This window comes from Trachurus japonicus, chromosome 21 (genome assembly GCF_045865225.1).
Source record: "Trachurus japonicus isolate A0001 chromosome 21, Traja_1.0".
NCBI classification, from domain to species: Eukaryota; Metazoa; Chordata; class Actinopteri; order Carangiformes; family Carangidae; genus Trachurus; species Trachurus japonicus.
Window position 1 is genome coordinate 20,114,531 of NC_140927.1, and position 16,028 is coordinate 20,130,558.

The 16,028-nt window shown below is 42.9% G+C and overlaps 1 protein-coding gene and 1 long non-coding RNA gene across 7 annotated transcripts in view; one reads left to right on the forward strand and one right to left on the reverse strand.

Moving 5' to 3' along the window:
• myo16 (myosin XVI) overlaps positions 1–16,028 on the forward strand; it is a 97,329-nt gene that overhangs the window by 52,721 nt on the left and 28,580 nt on the right. For all 6 annotated transcript variants that reach the window (XR_015034662.1, XM_085766180.1, XM_085766181.1 and 3 more), the window contains exons 12-23: positions 1,802–1,867; positions 3,271–3,398; positions 4,883–4,988; positions 6,306–6,423; positions 7,931–8,078; positions 8,434–8,551; positions 10,519–10,636; positions 11,339–11,410; positions 11,644–11,785; positions 12,447–12,519; positions 15,096–15,248; positions 15,812–16,012. Coding sequence is in view for 5 of the 6 variants with exons in the window: in XM_085766180.1 (XP_085622306.1) it covers positions 1,802–1,867; positions 3,271–3,398; positions 4,883–4,988; positions 6,306–6,423; positions 7,931–8,078; positions 8,434–8,551; positions 10,519–10,636; positions 11,339–11,410; positions 11,644–11,785; positions 12,447–12,519; positions 15,096–15,248; positions 15,812–16,012 (1,443 nt within the window). In the remaining variant the exon portion in view is untranslated. The remainder of the gene's footprint in view (positions 1–1,801; positions 1,868–3,270; positions 3,399–4,882; positions 4,989–6,305; positions 6,424–7,930; positions 8,079–8,433; positions 8,552–10,518; positions 10,637–11,338; positions 11,411–11,643; positions 11,786–12,446; positions 12,520–15,095; positions 15,249–15,811; positions 16,013–16,028) is intronic.
• LOC146965142 (uncharacterized) lies at positions 6,002–9,277 on the reverse strand. Its single transcript, XR_015034663.1, has 3 exons — positions 9,243–9,277; positions 7,948–8,032; positions 6,002–6,083 (listed from the first exon to the last, which is right to left on the reverse strand). It is a non-coding gene; the product is annotated as an uncharacterized LOC146965142 (long non-coding RNA).

A 16,028-nucleotide genomic window follows, 5' to 3' on the forward strand; every position in this document is an offset into this window, starting at 1 on the left:
TGGTTTTTTTGTTTGTTTTTTTGGGGGGGGATTATGCTCTCGACGTCAATGGAAATGAGGGTTTACCCTCAATGGCTTTTGAGATCTGAATAAAGGTTAAAATTAAATGAAAATGAAAAAAACACTAGGTTGTGGTCATGAGTCCATTGCGCTTTCTGTCAAGGCTTACTGACTTGGGTAACACACACACAGACCTAGACTGGTGACAACTACAAAATCAATACGGTTCAGATCAAAGATAAATCCATAACTATACTAGAGTAAAATACCTTCATCTCTAACAATTGGTCCATTTCATATTCCTGTCTCCTTCCCTTGAAAACTGGGGTCTGGCCCAGGATCCTCCATTGGGACTGAGCTCTATAAAGACTGGAACCAGATCAATGTGGAGCTATCTGGTGCACTCTCTTCCCTGTGAGGAGGCAGTAATAGTCAGTTATTATGGAAACCCAGATGGGCCACAGACAGTAGGGTTAGCCACAGCAGGGGACGCAGATAAGGGGATGACAATAAAAGGTGGTGGTGGAAGAAGAAAAGAGGAACGATTAGAACTCAGTATAATGAGCCCTGGATACTGAGTTGGAGTCTATTTGGAGGAGGAAGTGGTGAAAGGAACATAACAAGTTGCCAAAGTGCAGCTACAATGAGTATAGTGGAGCAAGTCTGATCTGATTGGCTATAAACCTTCTGCTATAGATGTGTAATGTTCAGTATTGTGGTCCATACATAGAAGTTAACAAAGCCAGATACGATAATAACATCTTGGATTTGAGTTTTAGGCTGTAACTTACATTAGTACATTTCTATAAATTCCCTTTTTCTATATTTAGTTTGGCCTTCTATACACTACATACAATAATGGAGGACATGTTAAGAAAGAGGTGAACAAAACAGAGATGTGGTGAAGGACAGAAACAGCAAGTGGACAAAGGCAGTGAACGCTCCATATGTTCCCAGCAGGGTGGTCAGAGATGGGGCTTTGATGAGTGATCTGCTGCCTTCTGCCAGGATAGAAGGACCAGTGCACCACGAAATCCCCAAGGAGAGCGGCGAGGAACTGGGGACAGATATGAGAGAAGACTCAGACAAGCGTGTCATGAGATTAAATAAAAGAAGTGGTCAGAAAACTGGCTCAGTATTATCACATACTAGGTTTACCCCATTAAAAACAAAACAAAGAATGCTGCCGGAAAGTTAGGAGAATATCCCTCTGTCTGCAAGCAGTGGGAATTTGTTCGAGTCATTAACCTTGAGCCAGGGCCTAAGGACAGAGCTGCGTGTTGCAGAATGTTAGCAATGCCGGTGTTTTCCCAGGGGACGGTCTTCGCTTTGAAACAGCCTCCAGGACTCTTTGTGAGAAACAGAGTGTTAGTTTAGTGGAAAGGGTCAGAAATTGAGTGCTGGTTATTTTGATCCAAAATGGCCTTGGGGGTCTGTGTGTGTAAACTGTGTGCGGGGGGGGGGGGTGGAGGTCATTACTGAGGTTATCGTTGAAGGTCACCTCCTGACCTTTCTCTGTCATGAAATTACCATATCCTTATGTTAATAGAGGTAGTCACAGTCATGAATATTGATGTCAAGAAAAGAGCGGGACAGCACTTCTGTTTGCAGGTCAGTGTTCGCTCTAGGTCATCTGTAATCGGTGAAAAACCCAGCAGTTTGTCAAAACGGTCCATCCAAGCAGAACTGAGCCACCTCACAGCCAATAGATAAATGTTTCATGATGTTAAATGAGCTTCTTGTTTTCAGCTGAATTACCGAGTTGAAGATGACTCAGGTGTGTTTTTGTGCTCTGTTGTAGACTTACATCGGACACATCCTTCTGCTGGTCAACCCAAATAAAGAGCTGCCCATCTATTCCACTTTGGTAAGCATCCATTTAAGTTACCTCTATTTCAAAGAAGCTTACATGTACATTATATGGTGTGTTTCAGGCCGCTGGCGTTTCAGGTGCAGGTCAAGTAGCATATCATCAGTCTGGTCTGAAACCCGCGCTTTGCATCTTACAGCCAAAATAAGGGCAGTTGCTGTATAATATACAGAACATGAACAGATGAAATGGACCTTGAGGTTGATAAATAATGCAGTCTTCCTGTCAGTGATACACGGCATAAGGCTGACTCTGCATCAGCCAGGAAATAGAGGGATCCAGTTTAGCGAGACAAACACACTTACTCTCAGACTTACATTTATTACGCTACTTCTCCACTATAAATAATTAATTTTCAAAACACTATCACAGTTGGAGAAAAGCAGCATATTTAACATTTCGAATATAAAGAGGAGATCGACAGGCTCCGGTGCTTCATTTATTTCAGTGTGTGTCAACTTATTATAAATGGGGGATGATTCATTTAGAAAAATCTGAATTAACACTAGTTTAGTGCATGCCCATGTGGGCCCAGGAGGGGTCGAATCCTCTGCTGCCATGACAGAATGAATCCAGGCCCCCTCTGGCTGCCCCATTCCTGCCTATGTCTGGATTCACTCCAGGCATCTATACCCAACCGAGAGAAATGTGTGGAAGATCAAGGAGGAGCCAGGGTGAGAAGGACATATGTTACAACATGTGTGATCTGCTGGTCGTCTGTCACCCCCTCTGGCCTGGTGGTGGTGGTCGACAGCCCGTCCTCCTTTCCTCCTCCACACATCTGCTGGTTTGGTTACAGATCGGGGTGTTACAGCACAGTTACCTCACACAGTTTAATCTGATAGATGATGAGGGTTCACTGTCTGACACACTTCCTATGTTTTTTTCACAAAGTTAAAACTACGACTTATTCATCCTTTTTTAAAACTCCCTTAGGTATCAATTATGCAACTCGTTCTGTTTCTGTCCTTCCTGCTTGGATCCTAACCGGGACTGAAGATTTAAATACCGATGTTCAAGCTCAGCTCCATATTGTCTTATTTTATTATATTATATTATTCAGTGATGCGTTGTTGAATCCTGAAAAAGATGGAGGCAATGGAAGTCTTTTTACTTTCTTCTGTCACACTGACATGGTGTGGACATTAACCAGCAACAGTCTCAGGTTCACCCGAACCTTATTTGCTTAAATTAGTCACAGTTTTGTTGAACGACATGGTCAGGATTAGTTGTAAACTACACCTTGTCAGTGAGCTGGATGCACAGGCATGTTAAATGCAGTGTGGTTTCACTGTTGTGCTGAAACTAGATCGTATGTGTTGCTCAGTCCAGGCCTGTATAACCATGTTACGTAAGAGTGTAATACAAACTCCCTCTCTCTCTCTCTCTCTCTCTCTCAGGTGAGTCAGTTGTACTTGAGCTCCACAGGTCGCCTGTGCTCCTCTCTGCCCCCTCACATCTTCTCCTCTGCAGAAAGAGCTTATCACATGATGCTGCAGGAGAGACGCCCGCAGTGTTTCATCTTAAGGTACACTTCCTTCCTCCACCACTCCGCGAACACTGAACTCTGATGAGACAAAAAAAAAATGTCAGCAAGTTCAGCAGGCCACCTGGTTTGTCCACGCCCCTCTGCCACACACCTGTTCAACACTCCCTGAGAGATTAATAGACCTCACCCTGTGCTGAGCTGTTCAGTGCTCATACAGAGATGAATGTTTGCTGGGAGCGCTGCAGCATCTTGCTCTTTGTCCTTGGATGGACGGAGGCAGCTCCCTGATTGCAATTAAATCCTGTTCCGGCTCTCCAGTGACATTCCCGCTGAGTTGTAACCAATCTGGCAGAGAGTTAATGTGCCCTGGCCACAGGCTATCCATCTCACTCACACAGAGAAACGCACGCACGCACACACACACATGCAGGCATGCAGGGACACTGTGCATCCACATCTCTGCTGCCCTTTATTACACACCTTTTCTTATTCATCTATAGTTCAAGCTTTCTGTTTAACTCTGTGTCTCCTCACATATACACCAAAGAACACGCACACTCACATGCTCTCACAGGTTTACAGGCAATCAGCTGCCACGGTCCCCAGAGCCCAGTGCTCTAACAAAATGCCCTTGAAATCTAATACAAACTGGTAAATGAAAAGACAGTGAAAAGGCCTTTAGACTTCACACACAGCAGGGCCATTAGTAGGAAATATAGAAACACACATACTCACAGACAAACAGTGCACCACAGCACACAGCAGCCATTAGTAAGGGCTCCTGACCTTCTAAAGCCATCTGCTTGGTGTTACTACGTCAGTCTCAACTCTCTGCGTGTTGGTGACTGTCAGAGCATGTACTGTAGAGGTACCTTATGTCAGCTTTAATATCCACACAGTGCCAAATTAAAAACTGGCCTCCAGTGTCAGATAAGTTGCTGCAGTAACAGCATGTGGAAAGCGGTGATGGTCAACAGTGCAATGTTAGTCGTGTGAGACAGAGAAATAGATTGGAAATTAAATGGGAAGGGGTCCCTGAAGGGGTGATGTCAGGTGGGTGGAAACATGTCACAGAGGTGATGTGTAGGAAACACCCTGATGACTAAAGCATCACACCTATTCTCCTGAGATATGCGGAGCAGAGCAACACACAAAGTGACAAACATATTTTATATTGTCAGGCTCTGCATTTCATCCCAGATTTCTAGCCTCTATTAATTTTACTGTTTCTACTTGCTCAGGTTTGTCCTCATTCAAAATGTAAATACAGTATATCTATCTATAAAGCAAGGTTATCATAATCTTATTTATGTAATATTGGATATAATAAAACAAAAACTCCCTTTATCCTACTGTATAGTACAGAACTGAACTGTTGATAGTGGAAAACACATCTCAGCAGTGTTAAACGCTGAGAGATTAAGAAATGAAACATGAGACTCAACAATGCGTAAAACAATAATAACATCGCCTAAAATATGAATAACAAAGAATCTACTTTTTTTCTGTCTTTGTCTCTGTAGTGGTGAAAGTGGTTCTGGGAAATCAGAGGCTTGTAAGCACATTGTGAGACATCTGACAGCCCGCTCCAGCCCCAAAGGCTTCTCACTGGATCCCAAAATGAAACATGTAAGTCTGGGCCTGTCTGTCTGTAAGATATTCCTCTGTTTTACACTTCAGGCAGTCTTCAGGTGGGTTGTCCTGGAGGCTTTAATATCTAAGCTATATGTCTGTAAGTGCAGTGTCCTGGGCATCAGCATCGATTCCTCTATTGTACACTCATGCACTTGTCTCTTTGCTTTTCTTTGCAAAATATCTCTTTGTATATATTTGTCCCGTTTATGGCCGTGCTCAACACACTAAATCCTCACTTAGAGATACACAAATATGTTTTGTGTTCTTCAAAGCAAGACACTGAATACATCCTACATCCTTTCTTTCTGTGCTTATTGTTCCACCCCCCTTGTCATCTCTGTAATAAAGAAAATCCGATAGGACTCATTGAAGTGGTGTTCGTAGGTGTGTACACGCATCCTGCTGTTTCTTGTTGCTGTAGTGGGAGAGAGAAAAGATGTATGGATTACCACGCCACAGTATGGAACCAGTGTTAGGGGTATTTTCCTCTCTGCCTGATAGCTGTTCATTTGTCAGACACCATTTGAAAATTCAGACTCCATGTTTGATTGCATCATTAAGATTTCTGCTACGCTGACTCTTATCGCCATAATGCTCTTTCAGTGGGACAAAGCCATTTGCAGCAGGGGAAATTGTTTGTGCTTTCTTTTCTTGGATGAGAGTCTATTCTTCCTCTCCTCCTTTTCAGCCTGTAGAGGAAGGGAATAAAAGATAGAGTATAAAATATCAACAAGTATCTATCATGGCACATTTCCCAGTAAATCAAGAGATGCTACAATCCAAAAAAACATTTTGTAGAGAAAAATGAATTTGCTAAAACACATTTTCTTTAAGTGAAATATGCAGAGTCAGAATTTAGTATCCTCCTCCCCCCTGTATGTGAAAAACAGACGGAAAGAAGACTAAAAATCTGTCATGTAAGTCAGCACTTGTTTGTATTTTTTGGTGATGTTTAACCAGATTCACCAGCTCTGCTCTCAGTCAGTCAGTAGGTAACAATGCAGTGATAGCGTGGAAGTACAAGTGCTGTGTTCTAATGAAGTCATCGTTATGTCGTCGATATCTGGGTCAGCTCGCTCTCTGATCATCCTGGGACAGAATAAATGCCGAGTGCCCAGTTAATGGATACATATTGACATCTAGTGGTAGAAAGTGGGATAAGACTAGAATTAATTTTGTCTCAGCAATGGAGATGTTTCGTGTAAATTGAGTTTGTTATTGAAAAAAGGATGAAATGAAAGCAGAATGAAAGCAGAATGTATTTACTCCACATTAGAAGATATTAATCTTTTGGTCTGATATCATACACAGGTGTACTGTATTCTGGAGGCTTTTGGTCATGCAAAGACCCAGAGGAACAACAGTTCAAGCCGCTTCATCAAGCTGTTGACCATGCAATACTGTGAAAAGAGGAGGACAATGCTCAGAGGTATGTTACAATTGTATGGATCTGAAGTAGTTACTTTCCTTTTCATATACTGTACAGTAGCTTCTGATAGTTTTCAGACACCTTCATTTTTTGCACATGTTATGATCTAGGATAAAATTGGCCATTAATACACACTCACTATGCCATAGGTACAATGTAGAAGCGTCCTTTTGGAACTCAAGTCTCTTAATTTACGAAAGCATTCAGACCCTATGCTGTGACACTCGTAAAAGTGGTCAGGTTCATCCCGTTGGCCTTAAGTTTCACCCTCACTCAATTCTAAAGCTTTAAGTGTCAGAAGCACTGTGACCAAAATAACTGTGAAATAATGGAGTTTTGAATTACCAGGACTCTTTCTAGAGCTGACCGTCCAACCTGCACATGTGAAAATCAGCATATTTAGGCTTTACACTAGATGGTAACTAGTTGGAAGTCAAAAAAAAGAAAAAAAAAAAGAGTTTGCCGGTCTGCATTTAAAGGAATTTGAGAGCATTAAGCAAATGAGACTGATCAAAATTATAGGAAGGATGACTGTAGCAAAATACAGAGCCTATCGGAGAAAATCTGCTCCAGGGTGCACATGACCTGTGACTGGGGTGATGATCACTTTTCAGCACAACAATGTCCTGAAGCACTCAGGTGGCTTCAGGACAAGTCCCTGTCGACTGCTGTTGTTGAATAGTCCAGGCAAAGCCCAGGCTTAATCCCCATAAAACATTGTGAGGAAAAGCTGAATATGGCAGTTTAGACACTTCCCATCCAATCCGACAGAGTTTGAGAGGATCTGCCATGAAGAATGGGATGAACCGCTCAAATCCAGGTTTGCAAAGCTTTTACAGACTTACCTACAGCTGTAACTACTGCCAAAGGGACAAAATTCTGAAGTTAGGGATAAATGAGAGATTTAACTTCTGAATTTTCACCATCTGGAATTAATGTACAGCACTAAGTGTGCAAAAAATAAGGTGTCTGAACATTCAGTGTTATAACTGTGAACACATTGTATAGAAATCTTCAAAATGTCGAAATTCTAGTTTTGTTTTGGAATTAATTGTCTCTTTAGATCTTTTTACCGTATTTATTTATGATTATCTAAACACACACATATTCACATATTAACTTACAAAGATAACTGAGGAAATTGTAGTTGTTTTCAGTCTGGAACACTAGATTTACAACGGTAGTACAGTAGACACAAAAAACGCACAATATCCACAGTGAAACCAAGACAGTATTTATAGTAAAGATGTGATTGTATTTATGAATCCCTGCAAAGCAGTGAAATACCAGCAGGGGGTGGTAAAAGCTCATCAGTCTGCTGCTGCTGCAGCTGTTTGTGTTACATTTCTCCACCATGCTGTCCTTATTTTACCCCGGCTAATTTGATCAGCAAACACTGGCTATTGAACAGTGGACACAGATTTAATGTTCAAGAATTATAACTTTACTATAATTAAACTCTGTTGAAAGTGCATTTGCCCACTCCTGTTGTATTCATGTGTTGTAGCCCGTGTGTACACCTACATGCTGGAGAAGTCTCGTCTGGTCCATCTGCTTCCCCACCAACACAGCTTCAGCATCTTCTATCTGATGGCTGAAGGCCTGTCATCTGAGGACAAGAGCGCACTTTACCTCAACAATGTCCTGGCTCATAGGTACGAGGCTGTCAAGTGCCTTATGCATCCTAATTAAAGCAGATGATCTGGCCCACAAGAGCCCTTCAGTTTAATGATGCTTTATACGTCCAGAAATGTAAAGGATTGATCTTTTGACACCTTACTGAAGACGTGAAGTACGTGCTACAGCAAAGCTGTCACTATATACCTTTCTGCCAAACCCTGATAATATAATGCATTCATGTTTGATATCCTTGAAGAATGTATTTCTGTGCATACATGCCCATGTGAATGTACTTTGTATCAATGTTCCAAAACAGTGTATTTGTTTATGTGCAACAAAATGAATCACTGGTTGTCTGAACTATTGCCCCATACCCTGTTTTTGCTCTAGGTATCTCAGTGGAGGATTTCCTGGGGAGAACCCTCCAGTAGCTACAGCCTCTGCTCAGAGCAGGGAAGGCCTTGCTGCAGTCAAACAAGCTCTACGAGCCCTGGGTTTCAACAAGCAGGTATTGATTGGTGCATACACCTTCTGTTGAGCCTGTTTCTTCAAAGCTTCTTGAGAACAGGGATTATTCAACGTGTTGATTTTACAAACAGCCCCTCATGGTGTCATTGATGAAATTTCACCCCAGATTTGGCACAAACAGATGCTGTAATGGTGTCTGAGTCCAGGTGTTTGGAGCTACCAGAGGGGTTTGACCATAAAATGAACCTTCAACTCGTTATTCTGGTTGTACACAAGGCAATACAAATACTTCATTTTGACACTTTTAGACAGAGTGGAAAGACAAATTGTTTAAATTTCATGACCAAAATAGTCACGTCCCAGTAATACCTAAATCACTGACCAGTGCAAAATGGATTGTTGACTACTGAGAGCTGCAGAGGCCTCTGTGGAACAGTGTGTCGTGCCAGTTCAGGCACATTAAGCATTTGCAATGGGACAGACATTATCTGTTGAGACTTTTTTGGCACGGATATGTGCATTTCTTGGGATCCTGAATTGGGACACGGCACGTGTTTCAATTATCTAGCTAGAGACCATATGAAATTTGTGACTAGTGCATACCGTGCGCAAGAAGTTGGCTGTGGTACAGTCCGTCCTGTACTCGACCAGCTGTGTTCCCAGGCTATTATCAGGTTCTATTCTTATATTCCCAGACAGCATCTGTCAGCAGTGAGTGACCACTATCTCACCTTTTAATCCAGCAGCAGTCAATACACATAGGGAAAGGAGGGGACAGAGAGGAGCAGAACGATAGTGTTGTAATCAGAGGGCACTAGTGTTCACTGGATAAGACAGAGACACCAAGGGACAGAGGAAGGAATGGGGGAGTAGGAGTGGAGGTGGTAGACCACCCATTGGTCTCTGTCTAAGCTCTCATCAGGGGACGACTCCCAGTCCAGACCCAAAGGTCAATCGTCATTAACGCTCCCTATCGCTCCTTTTCTCTCCCTCCTTCCCTTTCTTCTCCTCCCTAAGTGGGGGGGGTTCTCTGTGTATAGAGTGTCAGACAGAGACTAATGCTTGTGTTTATCTCCCAGATATCAGCTCCAATATCCTGCCTTGAGAGAGAGTGCACACGTAGACATATTCACATACACACGCACACAAGCCCTCAAACTCAAACATCCCCCTCTCAGAACAGTGGGTAATGGGGTATTCCATTAAGCGTCCTCTACTCAAGGGCAGAGAGGGAGGGAGAGTGGGAAGTCTGTGAATGGAAGGAGGCTGCTTCACATGTTGTTAAAATAGCATTGGATTTTTGTGGTATTGATTGTTTTGTTTTTGTTTTTGTTTTTGGGGACATTTTACTACATTTATTCTATATTTCTCCATGGATATTCAAAACCAGCTACTATGCTTATTTCAATTTCAATGGGGTCCACCACTCCTTCCCTGCCTGTCACCATCAGGGATTATTGCTGCTGAAAATATGAATCTCTGATAAACTGTTATTTAGAAAACTTATACTGTTATAGTTTCATCATTAAGATGGATTAAGTTTAGTTTATTTATTCATTTGGTCGATTAAAAAAGAAGAGACTGACAAAATGCATAGATTGGTCAGTAATACATGCAGCGAAAGATGTAGGCTGTAGCAATAGCTTATTATGCCTACCCTTTGTACATACGATTTCCATTTACATAGTGAAAATAAAGAGCATTAAAATAAAAACAAACAAACAAACAAAAGACAAGCAAACACCAAACATAGTGAGAATAAAGAGCTTTGAAATAAAAACAAACAAGCACAAAGACAAACAAACTAACAACAAAACAAAACCAAAACAGATCAGGACAGAGTTCGTATTGTGTTATGACTTGTAAGTAAATTCCTAAACTAGTTGGCCAGTGTAGTGGGTAACAAATGTTATAAACCAGGAGTTAACTAGGAACTACAGTATTTTGAGTGTGGGATTGATACAATGTCATGCACTCTCTCCCTCTTCCCCTCTCTCTCTCTGTTAGGAGGTTGACTCCGTGTTTACGCTGCTATCCGCTGTGCTCCATATTGGGGACCTACGTTTCACTGCGTTGACAGATGCCAATACAGCCTTCCCGTCTGACCTGCAGCTGCTGGAGAGAGGTCAGTGCCCCTGTCACAACTGGGGCCACGTTTCTGCCCAGTGAGGAGGAGGGGTGTATCTTCTTGTTTACCTCGTCACCGTAGCTCCTCCCCCTCTCTCTCTGGCTCTCTGTCTTGGAGCTCTACTTGGCAGCTTACCAGCATTAGCCAAAGGCCAGTCAGTCACCTGTTTTGTAAGCTGCATTTTCTGCCAAAACGTAACCTTGGTGAGGAGAGAGCTCTTAAACACTCACTTTCCCACTATTGGGGCAGTGTTTTCCCTCTGTCTGCCTCTTTCATTATGCAGCCGCGTCATGTGCTCCAGTGATCCCTGACCTTTTTGAGATGGTAAACAAATGACATCAGTGCCCGAACGGGAAAGAGCCGGTCGTTGTCACGGAGATGTGATGTTATGGCTCGTGATATCACCAAAGTGTTTCCGGGTTGCTGTCACCTTCTGCTGCTGTTATATGGGCTCTGCTCAGAAATTCACTGATGACTAATAGCCTGATCCACCTATTGATTATGCAGGAGTGAGCAATAGCACAGCTCAGCTTGTTGTGCCGTCTCCATGATATCACCATCGGAGCCGTGCAGGGCTTATTGAATCCACGGACGGTATCAGCACTACCTCTCTGATGTTAAGTTAATTTTGATGTTTTTCATCCTTTTATCATGTCACACTGTCATTTACTCTGTCACTCTTTATTCCTGTCCCCGCAGTTGCTGGATTGTTGCAGGTGTCCTCCAGCGACTTAAGCACAGCGCTCACGTCCGACGTTCAATATTTCAAAGGTACTGATTCACGAGCCTTCACTATCTCCTTGTCCTTCGTGCCTCTTGAATGCAAAGACATGTTGAGGAAAAACCTTAATTCTGTTGATTAAACACAGAACTGTAATACTCTTTAGTTTAGGACTATTGCTAGACATTGTTTAAACTAACCTCACATATACTGTACTGTCATTGTGCTGTCATCTGAATTATCAGGTGCCAGAAATTGCGTTACCATGTCCTTTTTGTGTCAGGTGATGTGATCACTCGGCGCCACACAGTAGAAATGTCAGAGCAGTACAGAGACCAGCTGGCCAAGGCCATCTATGGACGCCTCTTCAGCTATCTGGTCAACAGTATCAATGACTACCTTCAGGGACAGGACGACAGCATTGGGTACAGCGCACAGTGTGTGTGTGCGTGTGTGTGCGTGTGTGTGTGTGTTTTGGTTGAGACCTCCACATAAACCTTGGGTGTGTCCTCCACACCTCTACACTGTTGTTTAGTATTTTCCATTTCAGTGCATGTCATGCAATGTGAACCATTACAGACACCCACTCTAAACCTTGTGTCAAGTTTCATTATCAGTCACTCCACAGGCTCCGACTGAGTTACTGCTTGTGTGTGATGACAGATATAGTTCATTAGTGTTGTGTGTGATAATAGATATCAACGGCCTGGGCTTCCACAGAATTTGTTTTTTCTCTTGGTTTACAGTGAAAACACCCTAAGGCACGCACAAATACACACACACAAACACACACTCCCAGGCGGAGGCCATAGGGCCCTTGGTGTTGGGGATGCTGGGAAGTCTTATCACACACTGTTAGATAACCCAGGCTACATCTTATGGAATGTGTTTGTGCTTTGCCTTGTTTACGCACGAACCACAGAATGTAATAAATTTGTCAAACACATGGTACATCTCCTTCAGAAGTGTTATTGCACACACACATACACACACACACACTGCAGACAAGCATGGTAATTCTTGTCAGAGTGATGCAAGCAAGCAGATAAATTCTCACTTTAATCCACTTTTTTTTATGTCTTCCAGTGATCCTGCCCTGGAAATTGGGGTCTTGGACATATTTGGCTTTGAAGAATTTCAGAGGAATGGATTTGAGCAGGTGAGACGGTGTTTACTATTTTTAGATTTCAGTCAAACCTCAACCCCAAACAAACCCATCGATGTTTTGTCAATGTTCTCTTCAAGCAATGTGATATTTTCTTTCTAATTAAACTAAATGCATTTGTGACATTCTTTGAGTAATACCCTTGGTTTGGAAGGCCCTCCTGAGCTATAAAAATCTCCCTCAATAGTATGTGGTCTTGTAATTTCAAACAGATCTTAATCAAATTTCAAGTCAAATATTTGGGGTTGTTATCTATTTTAGCCTGGACATTTCAGTCTGTAATTGTAATGAATGAGGTGAGGTCTGTGGCTGACTGTGGCGAGATTCTTCAGCCGTCCTCGGATGAACTGACTGCTGATACAAGGGCTGCCTGTGTGCGAGATCTTGTACGTAATGCGCAGCCTCAAACGAAGCGTGTGTTTGTGCTGTGACCAGTGCACAGCAGTGGCAACCTTAAAGTGGACACCAGTGGCTCTTTCTTCTTAGACATATTATTGAATCCTGCGTTATAAAGCCCACATGTAGTTCTTTCTTCACCAGAGCATCATACAGCAATATGCAACTGCACCATGCAGTAAATCAGTGCGTTAAGCAAAGAGAAGCAGTGACATCTTTTTTTTTTATGAATTTGGGTACTTGTTTAATCATCTTTATTTATGTATTATTTTTATCAGTTGTGTTGTTACGTGTTTATGTACCTGAATGTATTTTTGCATGTACTGTACTGTACTGTGTACCTGTATGGAGCAGCATGTCTGGCGCTGCTTGTTTTCACTGTGTTATTAGATTGCATTTGTACAGAGAGAACAACATGTGCAGCTCTACACACAGCTCACCTGTTGTGGGTTGTAAATCTGCCATGTGCTCATCAAGCATGCACTGCATTAGACCTCACTGTTGTAAGACCAACAAGGATATGGCGAACAGGTCTGTGTGTCACTGCCTCTGTGTGTGTGTGGTGTCTTCGGGTGTAATTCCCAGTGCTCAAGAGGCCAATTGCTTATTCCTACCACCCGGAGTTTACACTCCCTACCATTTGAGCTACAGGCCATCTCCCAGCTTTTATTAAGCCCACTGTTTGCCTTTGCTTGTGTGTGTATGTGCATATGACTGTGATGTTTGTGTGTGTGGCACTAAGATGTCAGTGGCCTTACTCTACCTCTGGATGTTCTCTAAGCTAAGCAGGAGTGAGGGATTGCATACCTTATCTTTTCAGGTCACGGAGTGTGTTGAGTGTGAGCACCAGAAGGGAGGAGGAAAACAAAATGAGCAAAAGAAGCTGCCTCTCTCTCCTTCATGCATCTTCTCCATGGTTTCGGCTGAGCTGCCTATTAATATCAGCCTGGTCAAAGCACACAGATCAGCCACCACCCACTGGGAAGAGAGGAGTAATAGCACAAGCTCCAGATAAACAAACATGGGGATCACTTACAGTAGATGTGGCACATCGGTGACAAACAAGTCCTGACATGTTTGTACACAACATGTATCCACACACACGTGCAGACATATAGGTAGACAGCCACGCTCCACATGCGCAGCGTGACCAGGGTCATTAGCGCTTGTTAATTAGAGCTGTGTTAGTAAGGGGTGTGTTGTACCTGCTCAGCACTTCGCTAATGAGCTAACTCAATCAACCACCTGCTGGGACTGAGCCTTTAACAGACTAGACTAGGCTCAAGACAAAGAATAGGCCGACATCAATGACAGAGAACCAGGACTAGAGCCGTCTGCAGCGGAGAATTACACATCTCTAAATCAGCACTTCTTAATGGAGCAGCCTATTAGACAGCATGTAGGTCATAATGCTGCTCTGATGCTCAACCATCAACCCAGCCATGTTTATTTACGATTTTCACATGTTCATCAAATGAGCATTCAGACTTTTCAATGAGTAGATAAATCTATGAAACAGCACTTACTGTAAGCGAAGGGCCACAGGGAACTGAATACCACATTAGTCTTTTCATTTTGACTTCATTTTTAAGCTGTTTACTGTCACGTAACTGACAAGATTTATGTTTTTATCCCTTGCATTGTACTGTATTTCTTGCTTGATCTAGCAGCGTTTTTCACACTGGATGCACAACATGTTAGATTATTACACTGGGCAGATGCATGAGCTCCTCGGATAAAAAGAGGAACACCCAACTGAAGTACAAGTGTGACGACGAGCACACACGCATGGCAGACAAACCCAGTTGATTGCTTCCTCACTGCGCTATGATTGGACGACTGCTGGGTTGGGAAGAGTTCATGTTTTTGTTGGGTAGCAGAAAGGCCATACAGAGGAACGCCCATCGCTGTGTACGCCATGCAGGAGGTGCCCCCGTAAGCAGTTTGCATAATTTCAGGGTCAGGTGTGTTGTATGAGTTGTCAGGCAGTTCATTTATGCCCCATTGACTTCCCTGTTGGTGCCACAGCAGTTTATGTTTGAGGTTGTATTCATGCATTTTGTTTGCTCTAAAAACAAACATTCAGCAGCGAGTCTCTGAGGAACTTCACCATGTGCATTGAAGTGTGTGCTTACAGGTTGATGTGTGTGTCTAACTGTGTGTTTGCATTCCAGCTGTGTGTGAACATGACCAATGAGCGGCTGAGACAGTATGTCTCCGAGGTGCTGTTCCAGCAGGAGCAGGCTGAGTGTCTGCAGGAGGGCATCGCCATGGAGACCCCACCCTCCCCCTGCACCCACCCTGCCATTCTGGACTTCTTTCTCCAGGTACTGTACATTTCTGGTCAAAACCGGTCCAGTCCAGTTTGGTCTCTCATGAGCAAATTCAACACCGCAAGCCCACCCAGAGCTTTTGACAAAAGATTAACAATCACACGGCTAAATTAAAGTCACAGACAATTTAATCTAATGTTTGTTTGTTTGTTTGTTTGTTTTCCAGAATTGGGAATGGGTTTTAGCAAACTGTTTCCCTTTTTTTCCTCATTGAATTTTCATTTGAAAGAGAGATATTTGGCAAAAAAGTAACATGTTGTGTAAGAATCAGACTGGCGTGTGACTGGTCATCTCATAGCCTTGTGGTTATGATGAAGATACAACATTTGTTTTATTGTGACCACTGATAATAATAATAATAATAATAATAATAATGCTGATAACAATAACTACTAAGTATATAATTGTTTTAAAACCTAAAACATTTAAACAGAAAATATAACTGAACCTATCGATGTCAGAGGGTCAACTGTCCCCTGGGGCGGATCAATAAAAGTGCTACGACGACATGCTCGGAGCATGACTGACTTATGAGCATTTGTCGGTTCCTCCTGCAGAAGCCTCAGGGACTGCTGTCTGTGTTGGATGAAGAGAGCCAGAGCCTGTGGCCAGCAGAGCAGACCCTGTATAAGAGGTTGTCAGCACAGCTGGACTCCAGTCCGACGCAAGGCCTCTCTCTCACCACAAAGGATGGAAATGGAAACCCCCCACCCAAAGACCAGGGCCCGGCTTTCACTGTCAGCCACTATGCTGGACAGGTCTGTGTTTGTTACA